We start from the raw sequence: 15,278 nt of genomic DNA, 5'->3' as shown, positions 1-15,278 counted from the left end.
TAGTGAAAACCCCTAAGTATTTCATGTTGTAATCTCTTCAAAAATTAGAATGGACGATTTTATGTCAATGCTGCAAACAGACTGGCTAACAAATGTACTGATTTTTACATCAAAATTAAAACAATTAGCACATCCTGGTTTATACCAAAGTTTAGCTGATATATAAATAAGCCTATTTCTCAACTCTCACACAATCGCTGAATCATGACTTTCAACCCCAGCTCAACTACAATGCTAACTCTCAAATTTTAAAAAAGTGTCTGAATCACTAATGGCAGCCTATTTTTTATTTAGTTTTAAACCACTGGTCCAAATTGTTTTATTTCCTTGATTTAACATGGTTTCCCCCCTCTGCATTTTTATTCTCTCCCACGCATTTTAAAGAAAAACCTGGGTCCAGAATTAGATACATTATATACTTTCATTGAGCAATCTTTGGCACAGTTGACGCACCGTATTATTACATCTATTAAAAAGTTATTTGTTCAAATTTGTCATAAAAATGTGAAAACATTTTATTCTATGTACAATAATGTACACAAATTTAAATAGGTCACCAAAGAGACCAGAAGTAATTAAAGAGGTATATTTACAGCAGCACATCACAGTAAACGGAAAACCATTCACAGATTCAACATCGATACTGTTTTTGTGCTTGGTTACACACTGAAGTGAAGCATATTACTCCATTTTGGATGAACTGAACTGCAAACACACACCTCGATGGTCAGTAAGTGCTAGCTTAGTCAGTGTCGTTGTTCCTCAGTCTCTCGGCTGCTGGGCCTGTGCGCTGAACTGCTGCACTCCTTTCTCTCTGGGCATCGCCATCACAATCCGCGCTGTCCTCTTCATGCAACTCCCTGTCAGACTCAGCAGCAGCTTCTCTTACGGCTTCCTCTGGATTTTCATTGGGTGCAATAAATCCATTGTTGTTAGATATATGTGAATTATCCTTGACATCATCTTCAATGTACACTTTTTGATGGCACATTGGACAAGTATCTTGAATGTACAGCCATTTCCGAAGACAAAGTGCATGGAAATAATGATTACACGGTGTGATACGAGCAGATGTTGTAAACTCATGATAGCAGATTGCACACACATCATCTATTTCTTGTAGGCGGCTCCCTTTTATTTCAGGAAGTGAATTAATTTTTTTTACAGCAGTTCTACGATTCATGAATGTCTTCCAACCATTTTTCGCTTGTAAGTAGATGTTAAAATAGGCATGTAAGCACATCATACAAGCCCGAATTTTACTTCCTGACTCAAACATCATAGTATAAGCCCCATTTCCAAACATTACTACTCCAAATATAAATTCAATAATATTGCCTGTTGAACGAACATAGTAGACATAATCATCAAGCTTTTCCCAGAGGACATTATAGTAGCCGTCAATCATGAACAATGTATAAACAGTGAGAGAGACAATTACTTTTAAGCAGAGTTCCACACAAAAGGCTGTAACTGCAAACAACCATGTATTTAGTGCATAGTGATGCCAAAGAACATAACTGAGTATAACAGGAAGAATAAACAGGCAAGCAGAGACAAAGAGCACAGGAAAATGTCTACGAAAAGATGACACATGAGAGGCACTGAGAGACATTAATACAGGGTCTGTCATTCCGTGGATGAAATGCAGGACTGCTGTTAATAAAAGGCACATGTTTCTACTTAAGCGAATAAGTCTCTCTTCTGGCCTTAGCCCACTTAAACCAGTCTGAAGAGCCAAAATAAAAAATAAAACAGGTGCTACAAAGCCAAGCCGCCTATCATCTTCTTCAGTTGATCCAATAAAAGCCAATATTCCAAGGCCCAAATAATGGGCTATTGAGGAAATTACAGCACTCATGCCCAGTACAGTGAGTGTAGAATCACATCCACTGATGATAAGATTGCAAATGAGGTCCCAGAAATCATCCCAAGAAATAAAGAAGGAATCAGTTTCATTTGCCATCCTTAAAATGTACACTAATACTGTAGCCTGAGCCGTAATTCTTGTTAGCCAAAAGACTCGCAGTACGTCTGGGAAACGAATCCTCTTCCATGTGTCCTCCATTAATAACTGTAATCCATAAATTCGATACATGTGCCTCACTAAAAGATAAACATATCTTGTAGAATAATAAAACCACTTAAGTTTCACTGCCAAGACAAGCACTGTATTTAATGTGAGAATCAAGGAAGAAGTAAAAACTAAAGTCTCTCGGATGTGTAATGGTAGCTCTGTGATTAAGCCTATTACAGGAACCAAAAGATCCAAAATAATTAACTGTGAATAGACAGAATGAATTTGGAGTAGTGTAATGTATCCAATTCCAAATGTCAGCTGCAGTACGATGAGTGCCATCCAGAGTGAGGGCCCTTTTCGAGGAAGCAGCTCAATTCCAAAAGCTGATGTGTTGTAGGCACCATAGAAGTCAATGTGCAAAGCAGCATAATAATTTACCAACACTGAAATTGCAGCTAATAGAAAGGCTGAGCTGTACATGTAAAACTTGAAAAGTGATCGCTGTGACAAGATCAAAACAATACTGGATACAAATATACCTAAAAAAAAAAAAAAAAAGAAAGAAGGTTATTCGAATGAAATATAGTTAAAGAATGCTTTTCCAGGGACTTCCCTGGTGGTCCAGTGGCTAAGACTCTGTGCTCCCAATGCAGGGGGCCCAAGTTCGATCCCTGGTCCGGGAGCTAGATTCCACGTGCTGCAACTAAGACCCAGTGCAACCAAATAAATAAATATTAAAAAGATAAAAGAGAGAGTGTTTTTCCACTAGTAGTTATGATATTCTTCCTTTAATGAAGTAAGAATATTTTCAAACTGATGAACATTAAGCCTCAAGACAGTTTAGGCTTAAAGGCCAATAAATATCTTGTAAAGTCAAAGTTCAACAGGACAGATCAAACATGATCCTTAAAAATCTTAACCCTTATTTTCTAATTTCCAAAGTAATTCAAATAGTAGTATATGTCCAGACACCAAATTATCTTCAAGATGAGTCTGTCATGATATACACAGTTTAGCAAGTTTTAAAACTGAAAGAACATATTATAATTTCATAATTATTAAAATTATTTAAAATAATCCCATTACAAAAACATTAAGAATTAAAAATAACCAAAATGGAAAACATTTGTTCCTATTAAATCTGAGACTTCTTTTTCTTAACAGTGTTCTTTAGGAAATCAAGTTTCAGTTCTACACTTAGCCCTAATTCCTTTTACTCAAACTGTGAACTCCTGCTGGCTCTTATTTTTCCTGCTCCTTAAATTTGAGTATTCTCCCTCAGGTCCAAATTCAGTTTTTTTCTGTACATACTTTCCTACAGATACCAGACATGTCCTCCAAGTTTCCTTTTTCCTGTATGTTTGAATTTTTTTCTTCAAAGTCAACGCTTTTTATTCTTCAAATTACAAAATTAACATTCAGAAAACCAAAACGTGTTTTAATAAATCTTCCCCCACCCCAACTCTGTATGCAACCAATGTACAGTCTGATGTGCATCCGGTACATCTTTCTTGGTGCTCTGACAAATATTTAAGTGAGATTACAGTAAACATTATTATCCAAGGTTTCAACTACAGAAACCACATCCACATTAATCTATTTCCACTTCTACATTACAACTGCCACACTCAAGATTTCTAAAACCTACTAAACCTAAACTCGCCTCAAACAGCTCTTCCTTGCGATTTTCAATTTCAGTTAGAGGCCCATTATTATTCTCTTAACAGTACCTCTAGCCCCTCATCCTCAAACTCTGATAAATTCTACTAATACCTATTACCTCCCTTTTCTCAGTGACACCCACCTAACCTATTAGTCTGTCTCTAAAAACTCTCTCATCCAAATCCATCACAAGCCATCACCAAATTGCCTTTCTTCCTGTGTCTGCTCAGCCTACTGCAGCAGCTCTGAAATTCCTACCAATTAAAATCTACACTCCTTGTCCTAACATTCAAGGACCCAATTTGCATTAATACTCCTCCCAACACACACACCAATGCTCCAGATTTCCTTCCCATAATTATAGCTGTATTTACATTCTTCTCTTTGCCTGGCAGGACAGCCCCATCAACTTCCCAAATACCAGACTGTTCAAATCCTACCCTTCCTACAGACCTATTTTTTCTGATGGTGACTGTTCCTTCAGCATATCTACAGAACTTGGTGAAACGCCTAATACTCATACACTACCTGATACTGTAGTTTGTAGTTATCTGCATGGGTATCACATACCCTATTATATAATGTGTCCTTGATAGAGCAAGCAAGGATCCTACCTTTTACATCTATGGATCCTGAAATATTTTGTAGAAAATAAAATACAATTAGTATTCACTGGGGAAATAAATGTTTCTGCTGAATTCTGTATTATATTTTTAAAGGCAACCACAGAACACAGCCCATTTGGAAACTAAAACCTATGAAAAGGTAAGACAAAGCTGAGAAATCAGACCTTGGAGTACAGAAAAAATGACAAACTCCAAATTAAACATCCATCTACCCACCTGATTTCGGCATGTAACCAAGACCAACACTGCATAATACAATGGAGGCATTTCACAACCCACTGCAGTTAAAAGCAAGGGCCAAGTTCCTCCAAATGATGACTGTGCCCACAAACTTAAAATTTATCCTGTGCCAATTTGTCATTTGTGAAAAAGAGAACAAAAGGAAACAATCACCTGGAAGATACATCAACCTCTGCACAAGAACCAGCCAATTCGCTGAGCAAGTGGGCCACTAACAATCTTCCAAAGGGCTGACAGCTGGGAATGGGCCCTTTCACTAGAAAATGGGTTTTTATTTTGAGCAGGATTAGAAACCTTCTCTGTGGAAGGTAACAGGAAATGGAATTTACTCAGCCACCATATGCCATATGTAATCTTACTCTCTCTACACAGAAAAACAAAAGTATCTTTTCCTGAGACAAAACTTAAATCTCCTAAAATGAGTCAAAACAAAACCAAAATAACTTCAGTTCTATTTTATGCCACTTTTTAAAAGGGAGAAAGTCAAGCAGGGGCTGTAAATTATTTTTAACTTGCTATTCACAAAGTGGTAAATTAATCTCTACCTGTGAATATTCATTCATGAACTTCGCTGTAACATAACCAGATGTTTTTATTCTAATAACTCCCCCCCCCACGCTTATTTTTACACACAGATTAAGGAATGATTGGGTTTTAGAAATACTTCTGGATAAAAAGTGCCATTTTGCTTTGTGCAAATGTATCAAAGGAAAGAAGCAAATGTGATAGACAAATAATGTAGTGAGACTACAACCTCAAAGTCTGGATGTCTCCTAGCAAGTAACACTCTGATACTACTCTTTCTTGATTAAAATTATTCGCCAAGATTTAATAATGACCAAACATTTCAAGAATAGTATAAAATTATTTTAATTCCTACCTAAAGTCTGCACGTACACGAGGTTTTTAAATTTTTCCTTTATACTCATGTTCCTGTGTATGGAATGTAGACTCAGCTCTCATTTCACAGGAAAAAAAGTCAACTTTCCAAGTCTCTCAAGTAATATTCCCTCTCATGACCTTTGGGGAAGTGCTGTCAATAATATCAAAGTTTCATTGCATTTTCACAACTTCAGACATGTAATTCTTGATATTTAACCTGTAGGCCTAAGACAATGAAGCCCTGGGACAGAGTTTCCTCATTAGGATTTAACAGTGACCTTCAATAAGTAATCGAGGCTATATATAAATGCTGCTTTATAAAGAAAAATCACCTTGGGACAGTGGTGAATAGAATAAACTGGAATCACAATTCAGGGATCCAGTTCTCCAGTGATCAGAGAGCTTCACTAAGGTGCTCAAAGTAGGAAAAGAGGCAGGTATCAAAATCAATTCAGAGCTTTGAAGATATATATGAACTCAATTCATGAAAGGGTTCAAGGCCTTTTCAATTTGGATTACCAAAAATGAGCAAACAAAACAAGCGGAAAAAAAACCAAAAACAAACCACCATGCATATTACACAACAAAGTGTTTAATTCTTTTACGTATAAAGTCCATTCATACCCTTAACCTCTCTAGAATTTGGGGACTAAAAATTAGGAAAAAATAAGACATAACACAATTCCCCAGGTACCTTAAATACCTTTAATATATAATCTAAAGCAAGCTGTGGAAAAACATTTCAATGCCTGACAGAATAAAGATGGAACAGTACAAAAATAAATGTTATAACTACCTTACTCCCAAGGGAACCCTATGCAATGAAATGTAGAACAAAGTAAATAAAACATCTTGAAATGTTAATCTGTAGGTGTACTTGACAGACTATAGCATAATTAATTTTTCTATCAAACTCAGTTTAGGTTTAAAAAAAGGGTATTCTAAGTTTTTTATTAATAAGATAAATTTTGCTTTTAAATTAAAATTTTTAACAATTATGTTTTTATTAAAAAGAAATACATAAACATGATTTTTTTTAAAGTCCAATGCTATAGGTATTAAATGAAGAGTTAACCAAGTCTTGCAAAAATAAACACACATTCATGGATACTTTTTTCTGCTTTTTTACCCAAAGAAGATTTCATTATAATAGTGGAGTCTTTTAACCTTTTCTAAAAATTGCATTTCTGATTACTCATCAAAGAGGGCATCTTCCGATTTAGTTACCATTCATGTTTCTTCCTCTATAAATTGCCAGTTTATCTTTTGCTTATTTATTTATGCAGTTGTTTTTCCTTGTTGAATTGTAGTCATTTAAAAATACTCTGACTACGGAGTCTTTTTTTTTTAAAGATTTATTTTATTATTTATGTATGTATTTATTTATTGGCTGTGTTGGGTCTTCGTTGCGGTGCATGGGCTTTCTCTAGTTGCGCTGAGCAGGGGCTACTCTTCTTTGTGCACAGGTTTCTCATTGCGGTGGCTTCTCTTGTTGCACAGGTGTCAATAGCTGCAGCACATGGGCTCAGTAGTTGTGGCTCTCAGGCTCTAGAGCGCAGGCTCAGTAGTTGTAGCACACGGGCTTAGCTGCTCCATGGCATGTGGAATCTTCTGGGCCCAGGGAGTCCCCTGTACCAGCCTGCAGGTTCTTAACCACTGTGCCACCAGGAAAGCCCAGACTACAGATTCTTTGTAGTTCTCTCTAATGCAAATATCTTCTCCAGATGTGTGGCTGCTCTTCTCACTTTCTGATGCTGCCTTTTGATTAACAGAGGTTTTTAATTTTAATATCATTGAATTTACCAATCATTATTTAATGCATTTGCTTTTATATACTTTCAAAGAACTTTTCCCTTACTCTAAGGTTAGAAAAAAAAGTTCAGAGGGAGGAGGTATGGGGACATATGTATACATATGGCTGAGTCACTTTGTTGTACAGCAGAAACTAGCACAACATTGTAAAACAATTACACTCCAGTAAAGATATATTTAAAAAAAGAAAGTAAATTAATCACAATTTTTAAAAAGTTCTATAATTTCTTCTAAAACTTTTAAAATTCTGCTTTTCACATTTAGATATTAATCCATTTAGCTCTATTTATATATTGATGTGAGGCAGGGATCCAGTATAATTTTTTCCATATGAATAACTAATAACCACTAATTGAATAGTCTGTATTTACCTCAATGTATTGTATACTTCAATTCTACCTCTGAAACACAGCAAGTTTCTCTGCATACATGGGTGGTCTGTTTCTGGGCTTTCTATTCTGTGCTATTTATTGGTCTATTTGTCCATCTCAGTAGTTCTCAACCAAGATCAGATTTTGCACACCCTCCTCTCCCCTCCAATCATTTGGCTACAATCCCCACTCCCCCAACAAAGAATTATCCCATCCAAAATGTCAATGGTATCTCTGCTGAGAATCCCTAGGCTATCCCAGTGCAGTCATAATTACTACTGCTTCACTTTGTTTTTAAACTTCACAGATTTTCCGAGTTCTTTCTACAGCACTAAAAATCTCATTTTTTTCAACAACTTCACTGCATGGCTGAAACTAATATATATTATACAATGAAAAAATTCTATTCCGATAGACATTTAGATTAATAATTTTTGTTTTGTTATTACCAACAATGCTGCAATGAATATCCTTGCCCACAAATCTTTGTACGACTATACCTTCAGGCCAAATTCTCAGAACTAGGAGTCAAAAGGTATACAATGAATTTTAGTTGATAGCACCAAATGACTTTACACAGAAATAACAGCTTACCAAAACTGTTTAACTTCATCTATTTCCCCATACCTTTGCCAAACTAGTTTTTATCCAAACTTTGAATTCGTTACAAATGAGGCCGAGTAATTTTTGTTTTGCTTATTGACCATGAGCCATTTCATTTAGTGTGGGCCCATTTTTCTCTGGGAGTATAAGTTTTTCTTATTGACAGAGTAAAACTTTTACTAGTAGTTCAACTAAATATGACGCAAATATTTTCCCTTTAGTGTGTCATCTTTAAGAATTTTTGTACAAAAGAATTTTGTCATAAAGAACCTTTTCATTTTTATGTACTCATTTGTCAAATTTTCCCTTGTAATTTCCGGATTTTATTTTATGTTTAGAAAGACCTTTCCACTTCAATGAATTGTCATTATATGAGTAATACTATTAAAACAAACTCCTATGCTTGCATTTTCTGCCTTGGATTTAGATTTGTTAATTCAGCATTACGCTGCACTGGGTTGCATTTCATTTAGCATTTAACACCTCCTAAGAATAGCTTAATATTCTTAAAAATTATATATATTGTGATATGATCTTATCTGGATCTCTAAAGTGAGATGCTTTATATTCTGACCTGCTGAAATTCTCTTATTAGTTTGATACAAAAATAAAAGTATAATAGTAACAGTTTTTTGTAGGGATAGGAGAGCAAATTCTTGAGACACTATAAATAAAACTGGATGCAGAATAGATTTCCACTTTTACAATTCCATTTTAAAGAATTTAAAGAAAAAGGTGAGACTGACAAATTTTGAGATTTATATACAGTAGTACTGAGAGCTTTACACTTATTAAAAAACTCATAATCAGGTAGAACAACTGATTTCAACCATCCTTTGGTATCTCTTACACACAAACCTGTCACTTTTTTTAAATTAATTAATTAATTTATTATTTTATTGTCTGTGTTGGGTCTTTTTTGCTGTGTGCAGGCTTTCTTTTTAGTTGCAGTGAGTGGGGGCTACTCTTCATTGTGGTGCGCGGGCTCCTCATTGCCGTGGCTTCTCTTGTTGCAGAGCTCGGGCTCTAGGTGCGTGGGCTTCAGTAGTTGCAGCACATGGGCTCAGTAGTTGTGGCTCATGGGCTCTAAAGCGCAGGCTCAATAGTTGTGGCGCACAGGCTTAGTTGCTCCGCGGCATGTGGGATCTTCCTGGAGCAGGGATCGAACCTGTGTCCCCTTCATTGGCAGGTGGATTCTCAATCACTGCGCCACCTAGGAAGCCCCCAAACCTGTCACTTTCAATAACAAATAAGATGCTATATCGAATGGTCTGCAAATAGGTAAGACATTTGTTTTTATTCAGGGTGAAACTTTTCACCACCAAAATCAGTTTTTAATAATTTTATCATTCTTACAAATGTGAGAAATTAGCATAATTTACAGTGGCATAATGTGAGGAACAGTCAAATGACAGATTTGGAAAATATTTTGTATTTCTCATAAATTCTGACCCAGAGAATATTCTGGGATCAAAATTTTCAAATAAACAGCACCAACAATCTGCTGATGACTTCCAAAAACCAAAATAACTGTAACACAGTATGGTCTTAATTCAAGTATTAAAACTTTTTTTTAAAAGCTACCATGTTCACTCGTAGCTGACAATTAAATGGCCCTTACTACTTTCCAGGTACTGTTACAAGGACTTATCTCTTTATTTATTGCCCTTAACACTCTATAAAAGGGACACACTTTTACGGCCCATCTTTAAAAAGGCAAACATAAGAAAAGGGAGGCACAGAGCAGGTAAGTAACTTGCCTGAGGTCACATTCTTCTTTAACCTGTCAAATACAAACTTCCATGACCTACTACAAAAGTAAGAAGCATCAATACAGTATAAGGAAAATACCGGATTACTTTATTCAATGTTCTTAAACTACAAAAGATTTAAAGAAAATACTCCTTTAAAGCTCCCTAGCCTGAAGCTCAACTCTGAGCTCACAGCAGTAAAGCACCTGGTCCCCAGGGGGCTCTCGGAGGCTAGTTATATAGCAGAGAACATTCAAAGCAGTGCCTACACTGCTGGCAGAATGAGTATGTGAATCCTCTCAAACACAGTTTTGTTTTTTCCCAGCTCTTCCGCCATGGCCTCCTCCCTCCTCTCAAAGCAGAAGTGGAGAAAGCCCCTCCCACCACCCTCAAGTCCATGTTACAATGCATTTGGTTATTCAGCGCCCGAAACAGCACTTGGTAATCCCAATTTCTTAAATTTCCCTAGAAGTCTGTTAGCCTCTGCTCTCTCTCTAGCAAACTCTCTCTTCTCCTGTGGGGTTCAAGAATAGAAATTATCAGTATTCTCCATTTCTCAGTCTCCCCAACCCAGGAATCAGCACAGGTCTTGACTACATGCATGTCATCAATTACCATGGAGAGGTATGGGGGGGAGGGGCTGGCAATCTATCAGGCTCAGCTGGGACCACTTTTCTATAATGAGACAAGTAACTGCCTGTTAATTTATGATCATGATGAATGACCTAACTGGCAGATATAAAATGCTTTCCCAACAATTCTCCATTCTTATTAATCTCATTGTAACAGTATTTAACCTCATTTTTACCCCCCAGACTATCAGTATTAAACAAAATATGTTAAGTACAAAACCTTAAAGCTAGCTAATGTTCTTTTTCTATTGTGGTATAATCAACAAATAACATTATATTAGTTTCAGTTGTACAACATAATGATTCACTATTTCTATACATCGGAAATCACACAGCTCCATTTTTGACACAAATAATGAGAGCACTACACTTTTGCAGTGCTAAGCAGAAATGCCTGGGATTAAGCAGCTGGTGGGTAATTGAAAAATCTTGTGCTAAAGAACATCACGTTCACATCTGTTAGCTTTAAGATCCAGCATGTGATCATTACTATACCATTCTGTATCTGGACTGCAGCTGTACTGAGGAGGAAAATGAACCACGCCTGATGTCAGAAGATTGCCAAGCCTAGGCGCTGGCAACCAATTACTTGCTGTTTATCAAAAGCAAAACACTTAATCTCTACAACTCTGTTTCCTCACCTGTAAAATGAGAATATCACCACCCACCCTCGAGGGATTTCTGAAGGATAGGTTAGATAATACCAGCGAAAATGCACTGGTAAAGTACCAAACAAATCTAAAGTGTTGTTACAAACAAAACTCAACATTACTTTTGTTTTTTAAGAAGGAATAACGCAGCAACAGATGGCTCCTAACTCAGAAAGGCTTGGTAAGGATGTCACCATCAGCTCGTCCTCAGCAACACTTCAAAAGCACTACCCCACTAAAAACTGACACAAGAATTACCTCACCGACAAAATTTGCCACGTTTCAATTACTTAGAAACTTCTTTTAAGCATAACTGCTTCTCACTCTGGTAATGCAAGTGAAAATGAGAAGTGAACTATAAAATGCTTTTAACACTCCATTCATATGAAACGAAGACACTGGTTTTTAGAAGTCTCATCACTTTCTAGCCACGTTTTCATAACCGTCCTCAATCCCTTCTCTACTCACGGAAAATGTTAGGACTCTTTACAAGTATGGCCTTCTTCAGGAGGATTTTTGGTAACAGTTTCAAGGTCTGACTTTCTCTTTGGTTTGGATGTCATTCAAATGACAACACACGAGTACTCTGCATTTTGGAAAGGGGGAAACTGAGGCCCAGGCCTTGGCACGACGAGCCCAAGGTCACACACGGCTAGATCGGAAACGCACGCAGAGCTGCTGTTCTTTCCGAGGCTGTCGCATAGGACGCGGTAAGCCAGTCCACATTCCCCAAGAGAAACAGCAGGCACGGAGCCACAGGCTCACACATCGCTGCTTTCTCCCCGCCCTCACTCAGAGGCAAAAATGAACAGCAGGCTGACTCGCTGGGAGGACCGCTGCGCTGTCAACTCTGAAACAAGTGTCATCTCCTCCTCCCGCCCTGCCCGCAAAAACCCTCCCGGGGGTGGGGGGAACGAAACTAGTACACACACACACACACACACACACAGCCTGCGTGCGGCTGCCCTCTCCCTCGTGCACGTCTCGGCCCGCTGAGCCGGCCCCGGACGCAGGCTGCCCCGTCCCCCTTACCAAGGAGCCGCAGGAAGATCTGGAGCCCGATGCAGAACCGGCTTTGGCTGGAATCGTAGTAGGAGTTGAAGATGGCGTCGATGATGTAAAGGCAGGGCACCCGGAGCGCCACTTCGAGCGCCGCCCAGACCTGCTGCTGGGCCATCCGCACCTGCTGCGGGGGCCCCACCGCCGCCATGAGCCGCTGCCACACCGGGGCTGGGCGGGCCGGGCCGGGCAGGGCCGCGCGGGGTAGGGCCCGGGACGGCGGCCGGGGGCGGAGGCGAAGGCGGGCGACTCCGCCCCCGCCCTCCCTCCTCTCGTGCCTCTCTCGCGGCCCGCCCCGCCGCCCGCTCGCGTCGCTCGAGCTGGAGCAGGCGGCGGAGGCGGCTGCAGAGGCGGCGGTGGCGGCTCCCGCGAGGCCTGTGGGCGTCGGTGTTTCCGGCCGGCTATGGTCTGGCCCCTCCTCCCTCCACCGCCTCCCCCGCCCGCGGAGCCACCATCTTGACCTCGCCCGCCCGCCTCTGCCGTTGCCGCTGTTGCCAGGCCGGGAGGCTGCGGCCGCGGTCACGCGAGACCGCGGAGCCCGCGCGCCGACGCTCGCGTCATAATACGGCGCCTGGGGCGCGCCCCGTGCGGTCATCACGCTCGGCGTAGCAGACGTCCCTGTCGTTGCCATGGTTTCCGCCCACCTCCGTGGCGGGTGCCGCCTTCGCTGCTTTCGGCGCCACCAAGTGGCGCAGGCGCTGTTGGCAGCCGCGCCCTCCAGCCTCACGTGGCCGCGTCACCCGCAGAGGTGTCGGCGCAGAGAGGGAGCCCCTTCTTCTGCGGGGCGGGGGGGGGGGGGGGTTAGGGGGAATTATTAGCTGCTTTATTAGAGCCCATTAAACGTCCCGTAAACATGATTCAGAGCTGCTTGAGAGGAGGAGAGCCTAGGGACGCAGCCCGCCTGAGTTACTCCACCCCACCGGGAGGCCGGGTCTGAGCGACAGGCCTTCTCGGGAAGATGCTGCAAGGCCGCCTTGGGTCTTGTTGGAGGCGTCGCTGCGTGCGGTGTTTGGAGCGGCCGCCCTTCATTGGTAATGGGCTGGGTGTGGTAGGCGCTACCGAGGAAAACATCCCTCTCATACTTCTTATCTCTTACCCAATTGGGCACAACTTCGGACACTGGTCGGCCACATTATATTAATGTCAAGGGCAAGAACGCTTTACTAATGTGACTTAAGGGAAAAACTCTGGCCTCTTTGTTTATGATCTTGAGGTAGCAATACCTAGGCAGTCCCTTCTTTCCTTCTCAGGGCAAAAGAGGCCATACTTTATGTTTTTGTAAAGGATCAGAACATGCCACCCCAAAATGTCACTTTGACGTGATTATTTTGAGCTGAAGACAGCTGAGAAACAGCAGGAACAAACAAAAAGCTCTCCCCCTCAACACTTGCCCCTTCCCATGTGGCTAAAAATTGGATATAAATTTCTATTGGTAAAGGTGTCTCCCTCTCCCTTACCAAGAAGAGGACAGCTCTTAGACTCAATCACTGGCAAGTCTTATTAAATTAATCTTTATCTTCCATTAGTTTCCCCCAAACATTCACCGTCCCACAGTTTGCCACCCCTGAAAGCCTAAAGCCCTTTTCCTTTGTCTTATCACTTCTCTACAATGCATTGTTCTTTGTTAGGATTCTGTATAAGCCCCAAATGTAGTCATCTCTTTGAGTTACTCAACACTTAGCCTCTCCCAGGCTTATGTGCACCGCATGAGTTAATAAACTCTTGTTTTTCTCTTGTTAATCTTTATCGGCTTAATTTCCAGGACCCCAGCCACAGAACCTGGGAAGGAAAAGATTTTTGTTCCTCCCCTACAGTTTCTTACCTATCCATGTTTTACCAGTTTCTGATCTTAATTTGGTGTACGAATTTTAGTAATGCAAGAATCTGTAATTAAAACTAAATTCCACCTTGGGCCCAGAACTTTCAGGAGTGGTGGCACAGTTGCTCTTATCTTACTCACATATGACTACAGGCAAGTCTCTTTAAACTCATTAGGTCTCACCTTCCCCATCTATAAAATGAAGGTTTGAATAAGATCCTGGCAAGTAGTTTAAAATACTACCTTAAAACTAAATTTATATCACTGAGGTAGTTTTTAGAATGCTTTTAAGAATTTTTAAGATAAAAGATAAGCTTTCAAAGAAACAGCTGCACTTGACTGAATCAAATCTCTTTGGCTTCTACATTGATTTGAATGCTGCACAAGTCAGGTACACATTGAGTCTCCCCAGAACAGTATGTGGGGTGTGTGTGTATATGTGTATTCATAAATTACCTATGTTCAAAAATAACTATCTGTTCATTTAGCTTTAATGGTTCAAAAGCCTTTTAGTAGCTCAAAAAAGGCTTTAGATGCAAAACATGTAAAAACTAGTTTGAATTTTCAGTTGCTATTTGCATCAGCCAAGTCTTTGTTTCACACAACAGGAACAGATTCTGGGCTATCTTAAGCAAAAAGGAAATTTATTAGAGGATTACTTTAATTATTCCCCAAGATTTCAAGTTCCAAGAGTGACCATACAATTGGTCAAGCTTATTGGACCTTGCATCCGTGCCCAAGCTGTACTAGAGGGCAGATATAAGCAGCTTCCTTAGTGGGAGGAAGCAGTAGGAAACAAGCACTTAGAATTACCCACTCCACCCTTCCCCACCAAGATATTATGTATTTCCTTCCAATGGATGGGGAGCTGGTAGGAAGGGTAGGGATTGAGAGCCCCCAAAAGGATAAATACATGCCATGACTCTATCTCAGACCTTGGGAATTACTTAAAAGATAATCTCTGATCCTAAATTATAATTTTTCTCATTAATTTCAGATATGCTCATCAAAATTCAGCTATTTGTTTAGCTTTGTAAATGCCAAATGAATAGGCAGATTCTGTTGTTGTTTAGTTTACAAAGGAAACATCAGAGGATATAGTGGCATTGGAGTCAATGTTGATTACATACCGACTGACTTTGGTTCATTCA

General features: G+C 39.9%; 1 protein-coding gene across 2 annotated transcripts; it reads right to left on the bottom strand.

Annotated features, from left to right (window-relative positions):
• Positions 1-301: 301 nt before the first annotated feature.
• On the bottom strand, positions 302-12,820 carry RNF139 (ring finger protein 139). Of its 2 annotated transcripts, none has more exons than XM_057734611.1 (2): positions 12,282-12,789; positions 302-2,559 (listed from the first exon to the last, which is right to left on the bottom strand). In XM_057734611.1, the coding sequence occupies exons 1-2, from the start codon at positions 12,457-12,459 to the stop codon at positions 743-745; spliced, it is 1,995 nt and encodes a 664-aa protein (XP_057590594.1). In that variant the 5' UTR covers positions 12,460-12,789; the 3' UTR covers positions 302-742. The 2 variants fall into 2 exon arrangements, with proteins under 2 accessions (XP_057590594.1, XP_057590595.1); XM_057734612.1 differs by lacking the exon at positions 302-2,559 and adding an exon at positions 7,208-9,429 and having other exon boundaries at positions 12,282-12,820.
• Positions 12,821-15,278: the final 2,458 nt, after the last annotated feature.

Source organism: Hippopotamus amphibius, chromosome 5 (genome assembly GCF_030028045.1).
Source record: "Hippopotamus amphibius kiboko isolate mHipAmp2 chromosome 5, mHipAmp2.hap2, whole genome shotgun sequence".
Classification (NCBI taxonomy): Eukaryota; Metazoa; Chordata; class Mammalia; order Artiodactyla; family Hippopotamidae; genus Hippopotamus; species Hippopotamus amphibius.
Note: the sequence above shows the minus strand (reverse complement) of the source record. Positions and strands in the feature narration are given on the sequence as shown.